Here is a 12,500-nt window from a genome sequence, read left to right on the forward strand (position 1 = left end):
TTAAAGCATTAGGTCCAAATCAAACCAAATCAAATGTTATTGGTCACATGGTTAGCAGATGTTATTGGTCAAATGGTTAGCAGATGTTATTGGTTACATACAGATGGTTAGCAGATGTTAATGTGAGTGTAGTGAAATGCTTGTGCTTCTAGTTCCGACAGTGCAGTATTATCTAACAAATAATCTAATAATTCCACAACAACTACCTAATACACACAAATATAAAGGGGTGAATGAGAATATATACATATAAATATATGGATGAGCGATGGCCGAGCGGCATAGACAAGGTGCATAAAATGCATAGATGGTATAAAATACAGTATATACATATGAGATGAGTAATGTAAGATATGTAAACATTATTAAAGTGGCATTATTTAAAGTGCCACTGTTTAAAGTGACTAGTGATCCATTTGTTAAAGTGGCTAGTGATTGGGTCTCAATGTAGGCAGCAGCCTCTGTGTTTGTTATTACTGTTTAACAGTCTGACGGCCTTGAGATAGAAGCTGTTTTTCAGTCTCTCAGTTCCAGCGTAGCAGGTAGAGCAAACCTTTACCTAAATAGTCATCAGAAACCCCATGTGACTTTCCCAGACCTCCCAGATCACTGAGGCAGGCGGTAAAAAGTCATTCTGTGTGATTACAGTAATTGCATCTTTCCTCTATAAAAGTTCAAAGGTTTTCTGAAAATTTACAATTTTCTCTCTCTGGTCTCCTCCAATCTCTCTTTATGGCTGATGAGGGAGCACAGAGAGACAACTTAGAAAGACTGTAAAAAAACACACTCTCCAGGTTTATATAGACTGTTAAATGTTCTTCCATGATTAGGAAATGAAACCGTTGATTAGTTAGAGAAACGGCATTAGGCAAATATCACAGTGAGAGAATACGAGCCTTCCAGAGATGAAGACTACAGGCTGATAGAGCTAAACACACACACACGCACACACACACACACACACACACACACACACACACACACACACACACACACACACACATACACACACAGACACACATACACACACAGACACACAGACACACACACACTCAGACACACACTCAGACACACACACACAGACACACACACACTCAGACACACACACACACAGACGAGTGTGTGTGCGTGTGTACGTGTGTGTGTGCATGCGTGTGTGTCTGAGTGTGTGTTTGTGTGTCTGTGTGTGTGTCTGAGTGTGTGTCTGTGTGTGTGTCTGTGTGTGTGTCTGAGTGTGTGTGTATGTCTGAGTGTGTGTGTGTGTGTGTCTGTATGTCTGCGTGTGTGTGTGTGTGTGTGTGTGTGTGTGTGTGTGTGTGTGTGTGTGTGTGTGTCTGAGTGTGTGTGTGTGTGTCTGAGTGTGTGTGTGTCTGTGTGTCTGCGTGTGTGTGTCTGCATGTGTGTATCTGTCCGTGTGTGTCTGAGTGTGTGTGTGTGTGTGTGTGTCTGAGTGTGTGTGTGGGTGTCTGTGTGTGTGTGTGTCTGAGTGTCTGAGTGTGTGTGTGTCTTTTTTTGTGTGTGTCTGAGTGTGTGTGTGTGTGTGTGTGTGTCTGAGTGTGTGTGTGTGTCTGCGTGTGTGTGTGCGTGTGTACGTGTGTGTGTGCATGCGTGTGTGTCTGAGTGTGTGTTTGTGTGTCTGTGTGTGTGTCTGAGTGTGTGTGTGTGTGTGTCTGTGTGTGTGTCTGAGTGTGTGTGTGTGTCTGAGTGTGTGTGTGTGTGTGTGTGTCTGTATGTCTGCGTGTGTGTGTCTGCGTGTGTGTGTCTGTGTGTGTGTGTGTGTGTGTGTGTGTGTGTGTGTGTGTGTGTGTGTGTGTGTGTGTGTGTGTGTGTGTGTCTGAGTGTGTGTGTGTCTGTGTGTCTGCGTGTGTGTGTCTGCATGTGTGTATCTGTCCGTGTGTGTCTGAGTGTGTGTGTGTGTGTGTGTGTGTCTGAGTGTGTGTGTGGGTGTCTGTGTGTGTGTGTGTCTGAGTGTGTGTGTGTCTTTTTTTGTGTGTGTCTGAGTGTGTGTGTGTGTCTGAGTGTGTGTGTGTGTGTGTGTGTGTGTGTGTGTGTGTGTGTGTGTGTGTGTGTGTGTGTGTGTGTGTGTGTGTGTGTGTGTGTGTGTGTGTGTGTGTGTGTGTGTGTGTGTGTGTGTGTGTGTGTGTGTGTGTGTGTGTCTGCGTGTGTGTGTGCGTGTGTGTGTGTGTGTGTCTGCGGTGTGTGTGTGTGTGTGTGTGTGTGTGTGTGTGTGTGTGTGTGTGTGTGTGCGCTCTGTTGCCGGTTTGTTCCGGTCCACCTTGTGTGTCAGTGTTTTCTGTTACATTATTTCAGGTCATTTTTAGATCATACATTTAAATCGCTCATTTTCTGTTGCTAAATGTTTTGATACATTGTGCCCTACTGAACATGACTCAGGTTAAACCCAAGGCTGCAGGTATGAACACTGACACACGGGTGCTGTTCAGTTCTGGTTCCTCTGTTTGTTTCTCTGGGTTTGTGTGTGTTTGGTGCTTTATGGTGACAGACACAGTGCCTTCTAAAACCTTTCTCCAGTTTAGACAACAGTGTTGATGGAAAATACATTTGTTCAATGTTCCTAAATTGGCATCAAACTAGACACTGTAGGTGGATGGAGAAAGGTGTGTGGGGGTGTTTGTGTGTGTGTGTGTGTGTGTTTGTGTATGTGTGCCAAGCATAAGCAAATAAGTGTGTGTGTGTGTGTGTGTGTCAGTGTCGAAGCATTCTTGTCTAAGGGGGTGGCGTTTTTGGATACATGAAGTAAGGCGAACATGTCGCTCACACACACAGTCTGTGTGGTCGACCTCTTATCCCTGACCTCTAACCCGTGACCCCTAACCTCTAACCCCTGACCATATGTTGCTTCTCTCAGGAGGCCACCATCACTGGTCTGCACTCCGAGACCACCTACTCCGTTACCGTGGCAGCCTACACAACCAAGGGAGACGGAGCGCGTAGCAAAGCTAAAGTTATCACCACCACTGGAGCAGGTGAGGTACCGCTGAGGGAACGGTACTACCGTTACTGGCCACTGGGGGGTGAGATACCGTTACTGGCCACTGGGGGGTGAGATACCGTTACTGGCCACTGGGGGGTGAGATACCGTTACTGGCCACTGGGGGTGAGATACCGTTACTGGCCACTGGGGGGTGAGATACCGTTACTGGCCACTGGGGGGTGAGATACCGTTACTGGCTACTGGGGGTGAGATACCGTTACTGGCCACTGGGGGTGAGATACCGTTACTGGCCACTGGGGGTGAGATACCGTTACTGGCCACTGGGGGGTGAGATACCGTTACTGGCCACTGGGGGGGTGAGATACCGTTACTGGCCACTGGGGGGTGAGATACCGTTACTGGCCACTGGGGGTGAGATACCGTTACTGGCCACTGGGGGTGAGATACCGTTACTGGCCACTGGGGGGGTGAGATACCGTTACTGGCCACTGGGGGGTGAGATACCGTTACTGGCCACTGGGGGGGTGAGATACCGTTACTGGCCACTGGGGGGGTGAGCTACCGTTACTGGCCACTGGGGGGGTGAGATACCGTTACTGGCCACTGGGGGGGTGAGATACCGCTGAGGGAACGATACTGCAGAGAGAATGTTGTTTATCCTCTTGAGGCTACAATCTCGCTAACGGGATTGGTTGGACAACAACCAGTGAGATAGCACGGCGCGATATTCAAAACAAAATAATCTCAAAATTAAAACTCAAGTATTATACGGCATTTTAAAGATACTCAACTCGTTAATCCAATCACATTGTCTTATTTCAAAAATGCTTTACGGTGAAAGAAAAACATTCCATTACCGTTTGTAGAAACACGTCAAACGATGTTTACAATCAATCCTTTAGGGTATTTTTTTAACATAAAATTGCGATAATTTTACAACCTGGCAAAAGCTATTCATCCCAGAGGAAAATTTTTTAAAAACGATGACGTCACGTGTACGCGCATCATAAGACACCTCTCCTCAGACTGGCCAATGATTGACTGAGCCAAAATGATCTGCCCGGTAACAGCTGACGGTTGAAACCTGTTCATAAAGATTGTTGACAGCCAATGGAAGAGTTAGGAGGTGTAACGTAAATCCTATGTCACTGTAGTTTTCCAAGGGATTCTAAACAAAAAATAAATTTCTAAATTCTCCCACTTCCTGATTCAGTTTTTCTCAGATTTTTTGCCTGCCATATGAGTTCTGTTATACTCACAGACACCATTCAAACAGTTTTAGAAACTTCAGAGTGTTTTCTATTCAAATCTACTAATAATATGCATATTCAATTTTCTGGGCCAGAGTAGTAACCTGTTTAAATTGGGTACGTTTTTCATCCGGCCGTGAAAATACTGCCCCCTAGCCCCTAGAGGTTATCTCAGGGCCAAACTGGACAGACTGTATGGCTGAGGGGTCCATCTGTATTATACAAACTGGACAGACTGAATGGCTGAGGTGTCTGTCTGTGTTATACAAACTGGACAGACTGAATGGCTGAGGGGTCTGTCTGTGTTATACAAACTGGACAGACTGTATGGCTGAGGGGTCTGTCTGTGTTATACAAACTGGACAGACTGAATGGCTGAGGGGTCTGTCTGTGTTATACAAACTGGACAGACTGAATGGCTGAGGGGTCTGTCTGTATTATACAAACTGTACAGACTGAATGGCTGAGGGGTCTGTCTGTGTTATACAAACTGGACAGACTGTATGGCTGAGGGGTCTGTCTGTGTTATACAAACTGGACAGACTGTATGGCTGAGGGGTCTGTCTGTGTTATACAAACTGGACAGACTGAATGGCTGAGGGGTCTGTCTGTATTATACAAACTGGACAGACTGAATGGCTGAGGGGTCTGTCTGTGTTATACAAACTGTACAGACTGAATGGCTGAGGGGTCCGTCTGTGTTATACAAACTGGACAGACTGAATGGCTGAGGGGTCTGTCTGTGTTATACAAACTGGACAGACTGAATGGCTGAGGGGTCTGTCTGTATTATACAAACTGGACAGACTGTATGGCTGAGGGGTCTGTCTGTATTATACAAACTGGACAGACTGAATGGCTGAGGGGTCTGTCTGTATTATACAAACTGGACAGACTGTATGGCTGAGGGGTCTGTCTGTATTATACAAACTGGACAGACTGAATGGCTGAGGGGTCTGTCTGTGTTATACAAACTGGACAGACTGTAAGGCTGAGGGGTCTGTCTGTATTATACAAACTGGACAGACTGTATGGCTGAGGGGTCTGTCTGTATTATACAAACTGGACAGACTGTATGGCTGAGGGGTCTGTCTGTATTATACAAACTGGACAGACTGTATGGCTGAGGGGTCTGTCTGTATTATACAAACTGGACAGACTGTATGGCTGAGGGGTCTGTCTGTGTTATACAAACTGGACAGACTGTAAGGCTGAGGGGTCTGTCTGTATTATACAAACTGGACAGACTGAATGGCTGAGGGGTCTGTCTGTATTATACAAACTGGACAGACTGAATGGCTGAGGGGTCCGTCTGTATTATACAAACTGGACAGACTGAATGGCTGAGGGGTCTGTCTGTGTTATACAAACTGGACAGACTGAATGGCTGAGGGGTCCGTCTGTATTATACAAACTGGACAGACTGTAAGGCTGAGGGGTCTGTCTGTATTATACAAACTGGACAGACTGAATGGCTGAGGGGTCTGTCTGTATTATACAAACTGGACAGACTGTATGGCTGAGGGGTCCGTCTGTATTATACAAACTGGACAGACTGTAAGGCTGAGGGGTCTGTCTGTATTATACAAACTGGACAGACTGAATGGCTGAGGGGTCTGTCTGTATTATACAAACTGGACAGACTGTAAGGCTGAGGGGTCTGTCTGTGTTATACAAACTGGACAGACTGTATGGCTGAGGGGTCTGTCTGTGTTATACAAACTGGACAGACTGTAAGGCTGAGGTGTCCGTCTGTGTGATGTATGAAGCTTTCCTCATATATTTTCTCCCCCCCCCAGTCCCGGGTCGCCCCACCATGATGATCAGCACCACCATCGGTAACACCGCCCTGATCCAGTGGCAGCCTCCTAAAGACATGGTGGGAGAAATGATGGGCTATCAGCTGCAGTACAGACGCCAGGAGGACACGGTTAGATGTCTTTACCATCCTGTATTCTTGAAGCATCTCCAGAATGCTGATCTCAGATCAGTTTAGGGCCTTTAGATCATAATGAATATGATAACATGGATAAGGGAGGACCTGATTATGGACCAGCGCACAGAGACGATTTATGAATACGGTCCTAGGACCACTTTGGAAATAAGTGTTTTAAAAGGGAAGTTTCGCATTTGAACTTGATGTTTATGGCTCGGACTTCCTCACCGTGAAAGTAGCCTATAGGCCAGGAGGAAACTGTAATCGTTGGTTCGGTTTCAACTTCCCCTTTAATTACTGCTTTCAGTACTATTCTCTGAGATCAAAGGCACATGATATTGATATACAGTGCCTTCGGAAAATATTCAGACCCTTTGACTTTTTCCACATTTCGTTACGTTACAGCCTAATACTGAAATGTATTCCATTTTTTGTTTTTTCCCCTCATCAATCTACACACAATACCCTATAATGACGAAGCAAAAACATATATGGCTTCCCTGTGGCTCAGTTGGTAGAGCATGGTGTGTGCAACACCAGGGTTGTGGGTTTGATTCACACGGGGGGCCAGTACAGAATTATAAAAAAATTTAAATGCATGAAATGAAATGTTTGCATTCACTACTGTAAGTCGCTCTGGATAAGAGCGTCTGCTAAATGACTAAAATATAAATATATCTTTTTTAGCAAATTTATAAAAAATGTAAAATTGAAATATCACATTTACATAAGTATTCAGACCCTTTACTCAGTACTTTGTTGAAACACCTTTGGCAGCGATTACAGCCTCGAGTCTTCTTGGGTATGACGCTACAAGCTTGGTACACCTGTATTTGGGGAGTTTCTTCCATTCTTCTCTGCAGATCCTCTCAAGTTCTGTCAGGTTGGATGGGGAGTGTTGCTACACAGCGATATTAATGTCTCTCCAGAGATGTTTGTGCAGGCTCTGGCTAGGCCACTCAAGGACAATCAGAGACTTGTCCCGAAGCCACTCCTGTGTTGTCTTGGCTGTGTGCTTAGGGTCATTGTCCTATTGGAAGGTGAACCTTCGCCCCAGTCTGAGGTCCTGAGTGCTCTGGAGCAGGTTTTCATCAAGGATCTCTCTGTACTTTGCTCCATTCATTATTTGCCTCGATCCTGACTAGTCTCCCAGTCCCTGCCGCTGAAAAACATCCCCACAGCATGATGCTGCCACCACCATGCTTCACCGTAGGGATGATGCCAGGTTTCCTCCAGAGGTGACGCTTGGCATTCAGGCCAAAGAGTTCAATCTTGGTTTCATCAGACCAGAGAATCTTGTTTCTCATGGTCTGAGAGTCTCTAGGTCTTTTGGCAAACTCCAAGCGGGCTGTCATGTGCCTTTTACTGAGGAGTGGCTTCCGTCTGGCCTCTCTACCATGAAGGCCTGATTGTTGGAGTGCTGCAGAGATGGTTGTCCTTCTGGAAGGTTCTCCCATCTCCACAGAGGAACTCTAGAGCTCTGTCAGGGTGACCATCAGGTTCTTGGTCACCTCCCTGACCAAGGCCCTTCATCCCCGATTGCTCAGTTTGGCCGGACGTCCAGCTCTAGGAAGAGTCTTGGTGGTTCCAAACTTCTTCCATTTAAGAATGATGGAGGCCATTGTGTTCTTCGGGACCTTCAATGCTGCAGAAATGTTTTGGTATCTGTGCTTCGACACAATCCTGTCTCGGAGCTCTACGGACAATTCCTTCGACCTCATGGCTTGGTTTTTGCTCTGACATGCACTGTCAACTCTGGGACCTTACATAGACAGGTGTGGGCCTTTCCAAATCATGTTCAATCAATTGAATTTACCACAGGTGGACTCCAATCAAGTTGTAGAAACATCAAGGATGATCAATGGAAACAGGATGCACCTGAGCTCAATTTCGAGTCTCATAGCAAAGGGTCTGAATACTTATGTAAATAAGGTATTTCTCCTTTTTATATTTAATAAACTTACAAAAATTTCTAAAAACCTGTTTTTGCTTTGTCATTATGGGGTATTGTGTGTAGATTGCTGAGGATTTTTATTTATTTAATCCATTTTTATAATAAGGCTGTAACGTAACAAAATGTGAGAAAAGTCAAGGGGTCTGAATACTTTCCGAAGACACCTTATGTGTTATTTACTGCCCAAAAATAAAATCCACTTTAATTGAATCCAGGCGTACACCTCACGGGAGTTCAAACGCACGGACGACCACCACACCGTCACCGGACTGCACAAGGGCGCCACCTACGTGTTCCGGCTGAGTGCACGTAACCGTGCAGGTTTCGGAGAGGCCTATGTCAAGGACATCAGCACGCAGGAAGACGTTCCCAGCGGGTTCCCCTTAAACCTCCGTGTGACAGGGTGCGTACCTGCGTGTGTGTGTGTGTGTGTGTGTGTGTGTGTGTGTGTGTGTGTGTGTGTGTGTGTGTGTGTGTGTGTGTGTGTGTGTGTGTGTGTGTGTGTGTGTGTGTGTGTGTGTGTGTGTGCGTATTCTCGACGTGAGTAGATGTGAGTGCTGCAGCTCTGTGCCAAAACATGGCTATCTACTAACATAACTTGGCACAACTGTTGTAACTGCCGTCTTTAATGCAGTCAAGGTCTGTTGATGTTTTGGACACTTTTGGTACAACATCGGTTTTAGGTACTGCTCTGTTCCAGTCAGTCTGGTCAGTCTGGCCGTGTGGAGGAGAATGTACTGCTCTGTTCCAGTCAGTCTGGTCAGTCTGGCCGTGTGGAGGAGAATGTACTGCTCTGTTCCAGTCAGTCTGGTCAGTCTGGCCGTGTGGAGGAGAATGTACTGCTCTGTTCCAGTCAGTCTGGTCAGTCTGGCCGTGTGGAGGAGAATGTACTGCTCTGTTCCAGTCAGTCTGGTCAGTCTGGCCGTGTGGAGGAGAATGTACTGCTCTGTTCCAGTCAGTCTGGTCAGTCTGGCCGTGTGGAGGAGAATGTACTGCTCTGTTCCAGTCAGTCTGGTCAGTCTGGCCGTGTGGAGGAGAATGTACTGCTCTGTTCCAGTCAGTCTGGTCAGTCTGGCCGTGTGGAGGAGAATGTACTGCTCTGTTCCAGTCAGTCTGGTCAGTCTGGCCGTGTGGAGGAGAATGTACTGCTCTGTTCCAGTCAGTCTGGTCAGTCTGGCCGTGTGGAGGAGAATGTACTGCTCTGTTCCAGTCAGTCTGGTCAGTCTGGCCGTGTGGAGGAGAATGTACTGCTCTGTTCCAGTCAGTCTGGTCAGTCTGGCCGTGTGGAGGAGAATGTACTGCTCTGTTCCAGTCAGTCTGGTCAGTCTGGCCGTGTGGAGGAGAATGTACTGCTCTGTTCCAGTCAGTCTGGTCAGTCTGGCCGTGTGGAGGAGAATGTACTGCTCTGTTCCAGTCAGTCTGGTCAGTCTGGCCGTGTGGAGGAGAATGTACTGCTCTGTTCCAGTCAGTCTGGTCAGTCTGGCCGTGTGGAGGAGAATGTACTGCTCTGTTCCAGTCAGTCTGGTCAGTCTGGCCGTGTGGAGGAGAATGTACTGCTCTGTTCCAGTCAGTCTGGTCAGTCTGGCCGTGTGGAGGAGAATGTACTGCTCTGTTCCAGTCAGTCTGGTCAGTCTGGCCGTGTGGAGGAGAATGTACTGCTCTGTTCCAGTCAGTCTGGTCAGTCTGGCCGTGTGGAGGAGAATGTACTGCTCTGTTCCAGTCAGTCTGGTCAGTCTGGCCGTGTGGAGGAGAATGTACTGCTCTGTTCCAGTCAGTCTGGTCAGTCTGGCCGTGTGGAGGAGAATGTACTGCTCTGTTCCAGTCAGTCTGGTCAGTCTGGCCGTGTCCTTGCATCAACAACCTTTTTGAAATATTTGAGCTCTTTATAATGTAATGTGATTTGTGGATTCAAATAAAAGTATTGATTTATTGTGTGTGTGTGTGTGTGTGTGTGTGTGTGTGTGTGTGTGTGTGTGTGTGTGTGTGTGTGTGTGTGTGTGTGTGTGTGTGTGTGTGTGTGTGTGTGTGTGTGATACCAATATCCAGTAGAAAGAATCCTCCTTGTACTTGATGTTTATTTGTGATTGTGTGAATAATGAGGGGGTAGGGGCGCCTAAACGACATCACTTCCCGTCCGTCTCGTAGGACTAGCTTGCCGACAGCCAATAGTCAGGGTGCACTACTAACACACACTACCATTTAGGTTGACCACGTCGACCACCCAGCTGGCGTGGGATCCCCCTGCGCTGTCTGAGAGGAACGGGAAGATTCTGCACTACGTCGTGGTGTACAGAGACATCAACAGCCACACCAACAGCACCAACAGGTACTTTTCACTATTGATCCATTGATTGATTGGTTGATTGGTTGATTGGTTGATTGATTGATTGATTGGTTGATTGATTGATTGAATGATTGATTGATTGATTGAATGATTGATTGGTTGATTGAATGATTGATTGGTTGATTGAATGATTGATTGGTTGATTGATTGATTGAATGATTGATTGGTTGATTGAATGATTGATTGGTTGATTGAATGATTGATTGGTTGATTGAATGATTGATTGGTTGATTGATTGATTGAATGATTGATTGGTTGATTGAATGATTGATTGGTTGATTGAATGATTGATTGATTGAATGATTGATTGGTTGATTGATTGATTGATTGATTGAATGTACGGTATATGCTAATTTAAAGCAGTAAGGTGCTCCAGTCAGAGACATTATCTACAGTACCTCTCAAACATTTGGACACACTTACTCATTTAAGGGTTTTTCTTTATTTTGACTATTTTCTACATTGTAGAATGATGATATCTTCATTATATGATGTCTTGCCATAATATGGACTTGGTGTTTTACCAAATAGGGCTGTTTTCTGTGTACCACCTCTACCTTGTCACAACACAACTGATTGGCTCAAAAACATTAAGGAGGAAAGAAATTCCACAAATTAAGGCACACCTGTTAATTGAAATGCATTCCAGGTGAATACCTCATGAAGCTGGTTGAGAGAATGCCAAGAGTGTGCAAAGCTGTCATCAAGGCAAAGAGTGGCTACTTCGAAAAATCTCAAATATAAAATATAATTTGATTTGTTTAACACTTTTTTCGTTACTACATGATTCCATATGTGTTATTTCATAGTGTTGATGTCTTCGCTATTATTCTACAATGTAGAAAATAGTAAAAAATAAAGAAAAACCCTTGAATGAGTAGGTTTGTCCAAGCAGGTACTGTATACAGAAAATTATTGAAGATAAAAACATAACTTCTGAAGGCTTATATCTGTTGTGGTCCCCCTGTACTGTCCCCCTGTACTGTCCCCCTGTGCTGTCCCCCTGTACTGTCCCCCTGTACTGTCCCCCTGTACTGTCCTCCGTACTGTCCCCCTGTACTGTCCCCCTGTACTGTCCCCCTGTACTGTCCCCCTGTACTGTCCCCCTGTACTGTCCTCCTGTACTGTCCCCCTGTACTGTCCCCCTGTACTGTCCCCCTGTACTGTCCTCCGTACTGTCCCCCTGTACTGTCCCCCTGTACTGTCCTCCGTACTGTCCCCCTGTACTGTCCCCCTGTACTGTCCCCCTGTACTGTCCTCCTGTACTGTCCCCCTGTACTGTCCCCCTGTACTGTCCCCCTGTACTGTTCCCCTGTACTGTCCTCCTGTACTGTCCCCCTGTACTGTCCCCCTGTACTGTCCCCCTGTCCTGGCCCCCTGTACTGTCCTCTTGTACTGTCCCCCTGTACTGTCCCCCTGTACTGTCCCCCTGTACTGTCCCCTTGTACTCTCCCCCTGTACTGTCCTCCTGTACTGTCCCCCTGTACTGTCCTCCTGTACTGTCCCCCTGTCCTGGCCCCCTGTACTGTCCCCCTGTACTGTCCTCCTGTAGTGTCCCCCTGTACTGTCCCCCTGTCCTGGCCCCCCTGTCCCCCTGTACTGTCCCCCTGTACTGCCCCCCTTTACTGTCCTCCTGTACTGTCCCCCTGTACTGTCCCCCTGTACTGTCCCCCTGTACTGTTCCCCTGTACTGTCCTCCTGTACTGTCCCCCTGTACTGTCCCCCTGTACTGTCCCCCTGTCCTGGCCCCCTGTACTGTCCTCTTGTACTGTCCCCCTGTACTGTCCCCCTGTACTGTCCCCCTGTACTGTCCCCTTGTACTCTCCCCTGTACTGTCCTCCTGTACTGTCCCCCTGTACTGTCCTCCTGTACTGTCCCCCTGTCCTGGCCCCCTGTACTGTCCCCCTGTACTGTCCTCCTGTAGTGTCCCCCTGTACTGTCCCCCTGTCCTGGCCCCCTGTCCCCCTGTACTGTCCCCCTGTACTGCCCCCCTTTACTGTCCCCCTGTACTGTCCCCTTGTACTGTCCCCCTGTACTGTCCTCCTGTACTGTCCCCCTGT

The 12,500-nt window shown here is 47.0% G+C and overlaps 1 protein-coding gene across 15 annotated transcripts in view; it reads left to right on the forward strand.

Moving 5' to 3' along the window:
• Nucleotides 1-12,500, forward strand: part of LOC106569653 (receptor-type tyrosine-protein phosphatase F) — a 469,500-nt gene that overhangs the window by 354,018 nt on the left and 102,982 nt on the right. For all 15 annotated transcript variants that reach the window (XM_045694461.1, XM_045694460.1, XM_045694463.1 and 12 more), the window contains 4 exons: nt 2,870-2,987; nt 6,006-6,136; nt 8,312-8,499; nt 10,300-10,422. In XM_045694461.1, the coding sequence (XP_045550417.1) occupies nt 2,870-2,987; nt 6,006-6,136; nt 8,312-8,499; nt 10,300-10,422 (560 nt within the window). The remainder of the gene's footprint in view (nt 1-2,869; nt 2,988-6,005; nt 6,137-8,311; nt 8,500-10,299; nt 10,423-12,500) is intronic.

This window comes from Salmo salar, chromosome ssa14 (assembly GCF_905237065.1).
Source record: "Salmo salar chromosome ssa14, Ssal_v3.1, whole genome shotgun sequence".
NCBI classification, from domain to species: domain Eukaryota; kingdom Metazoa; phylum Chordata; class Actinopteri; order Salmoniformes; family Salmonidae; genus Salmo; species Salmo salar.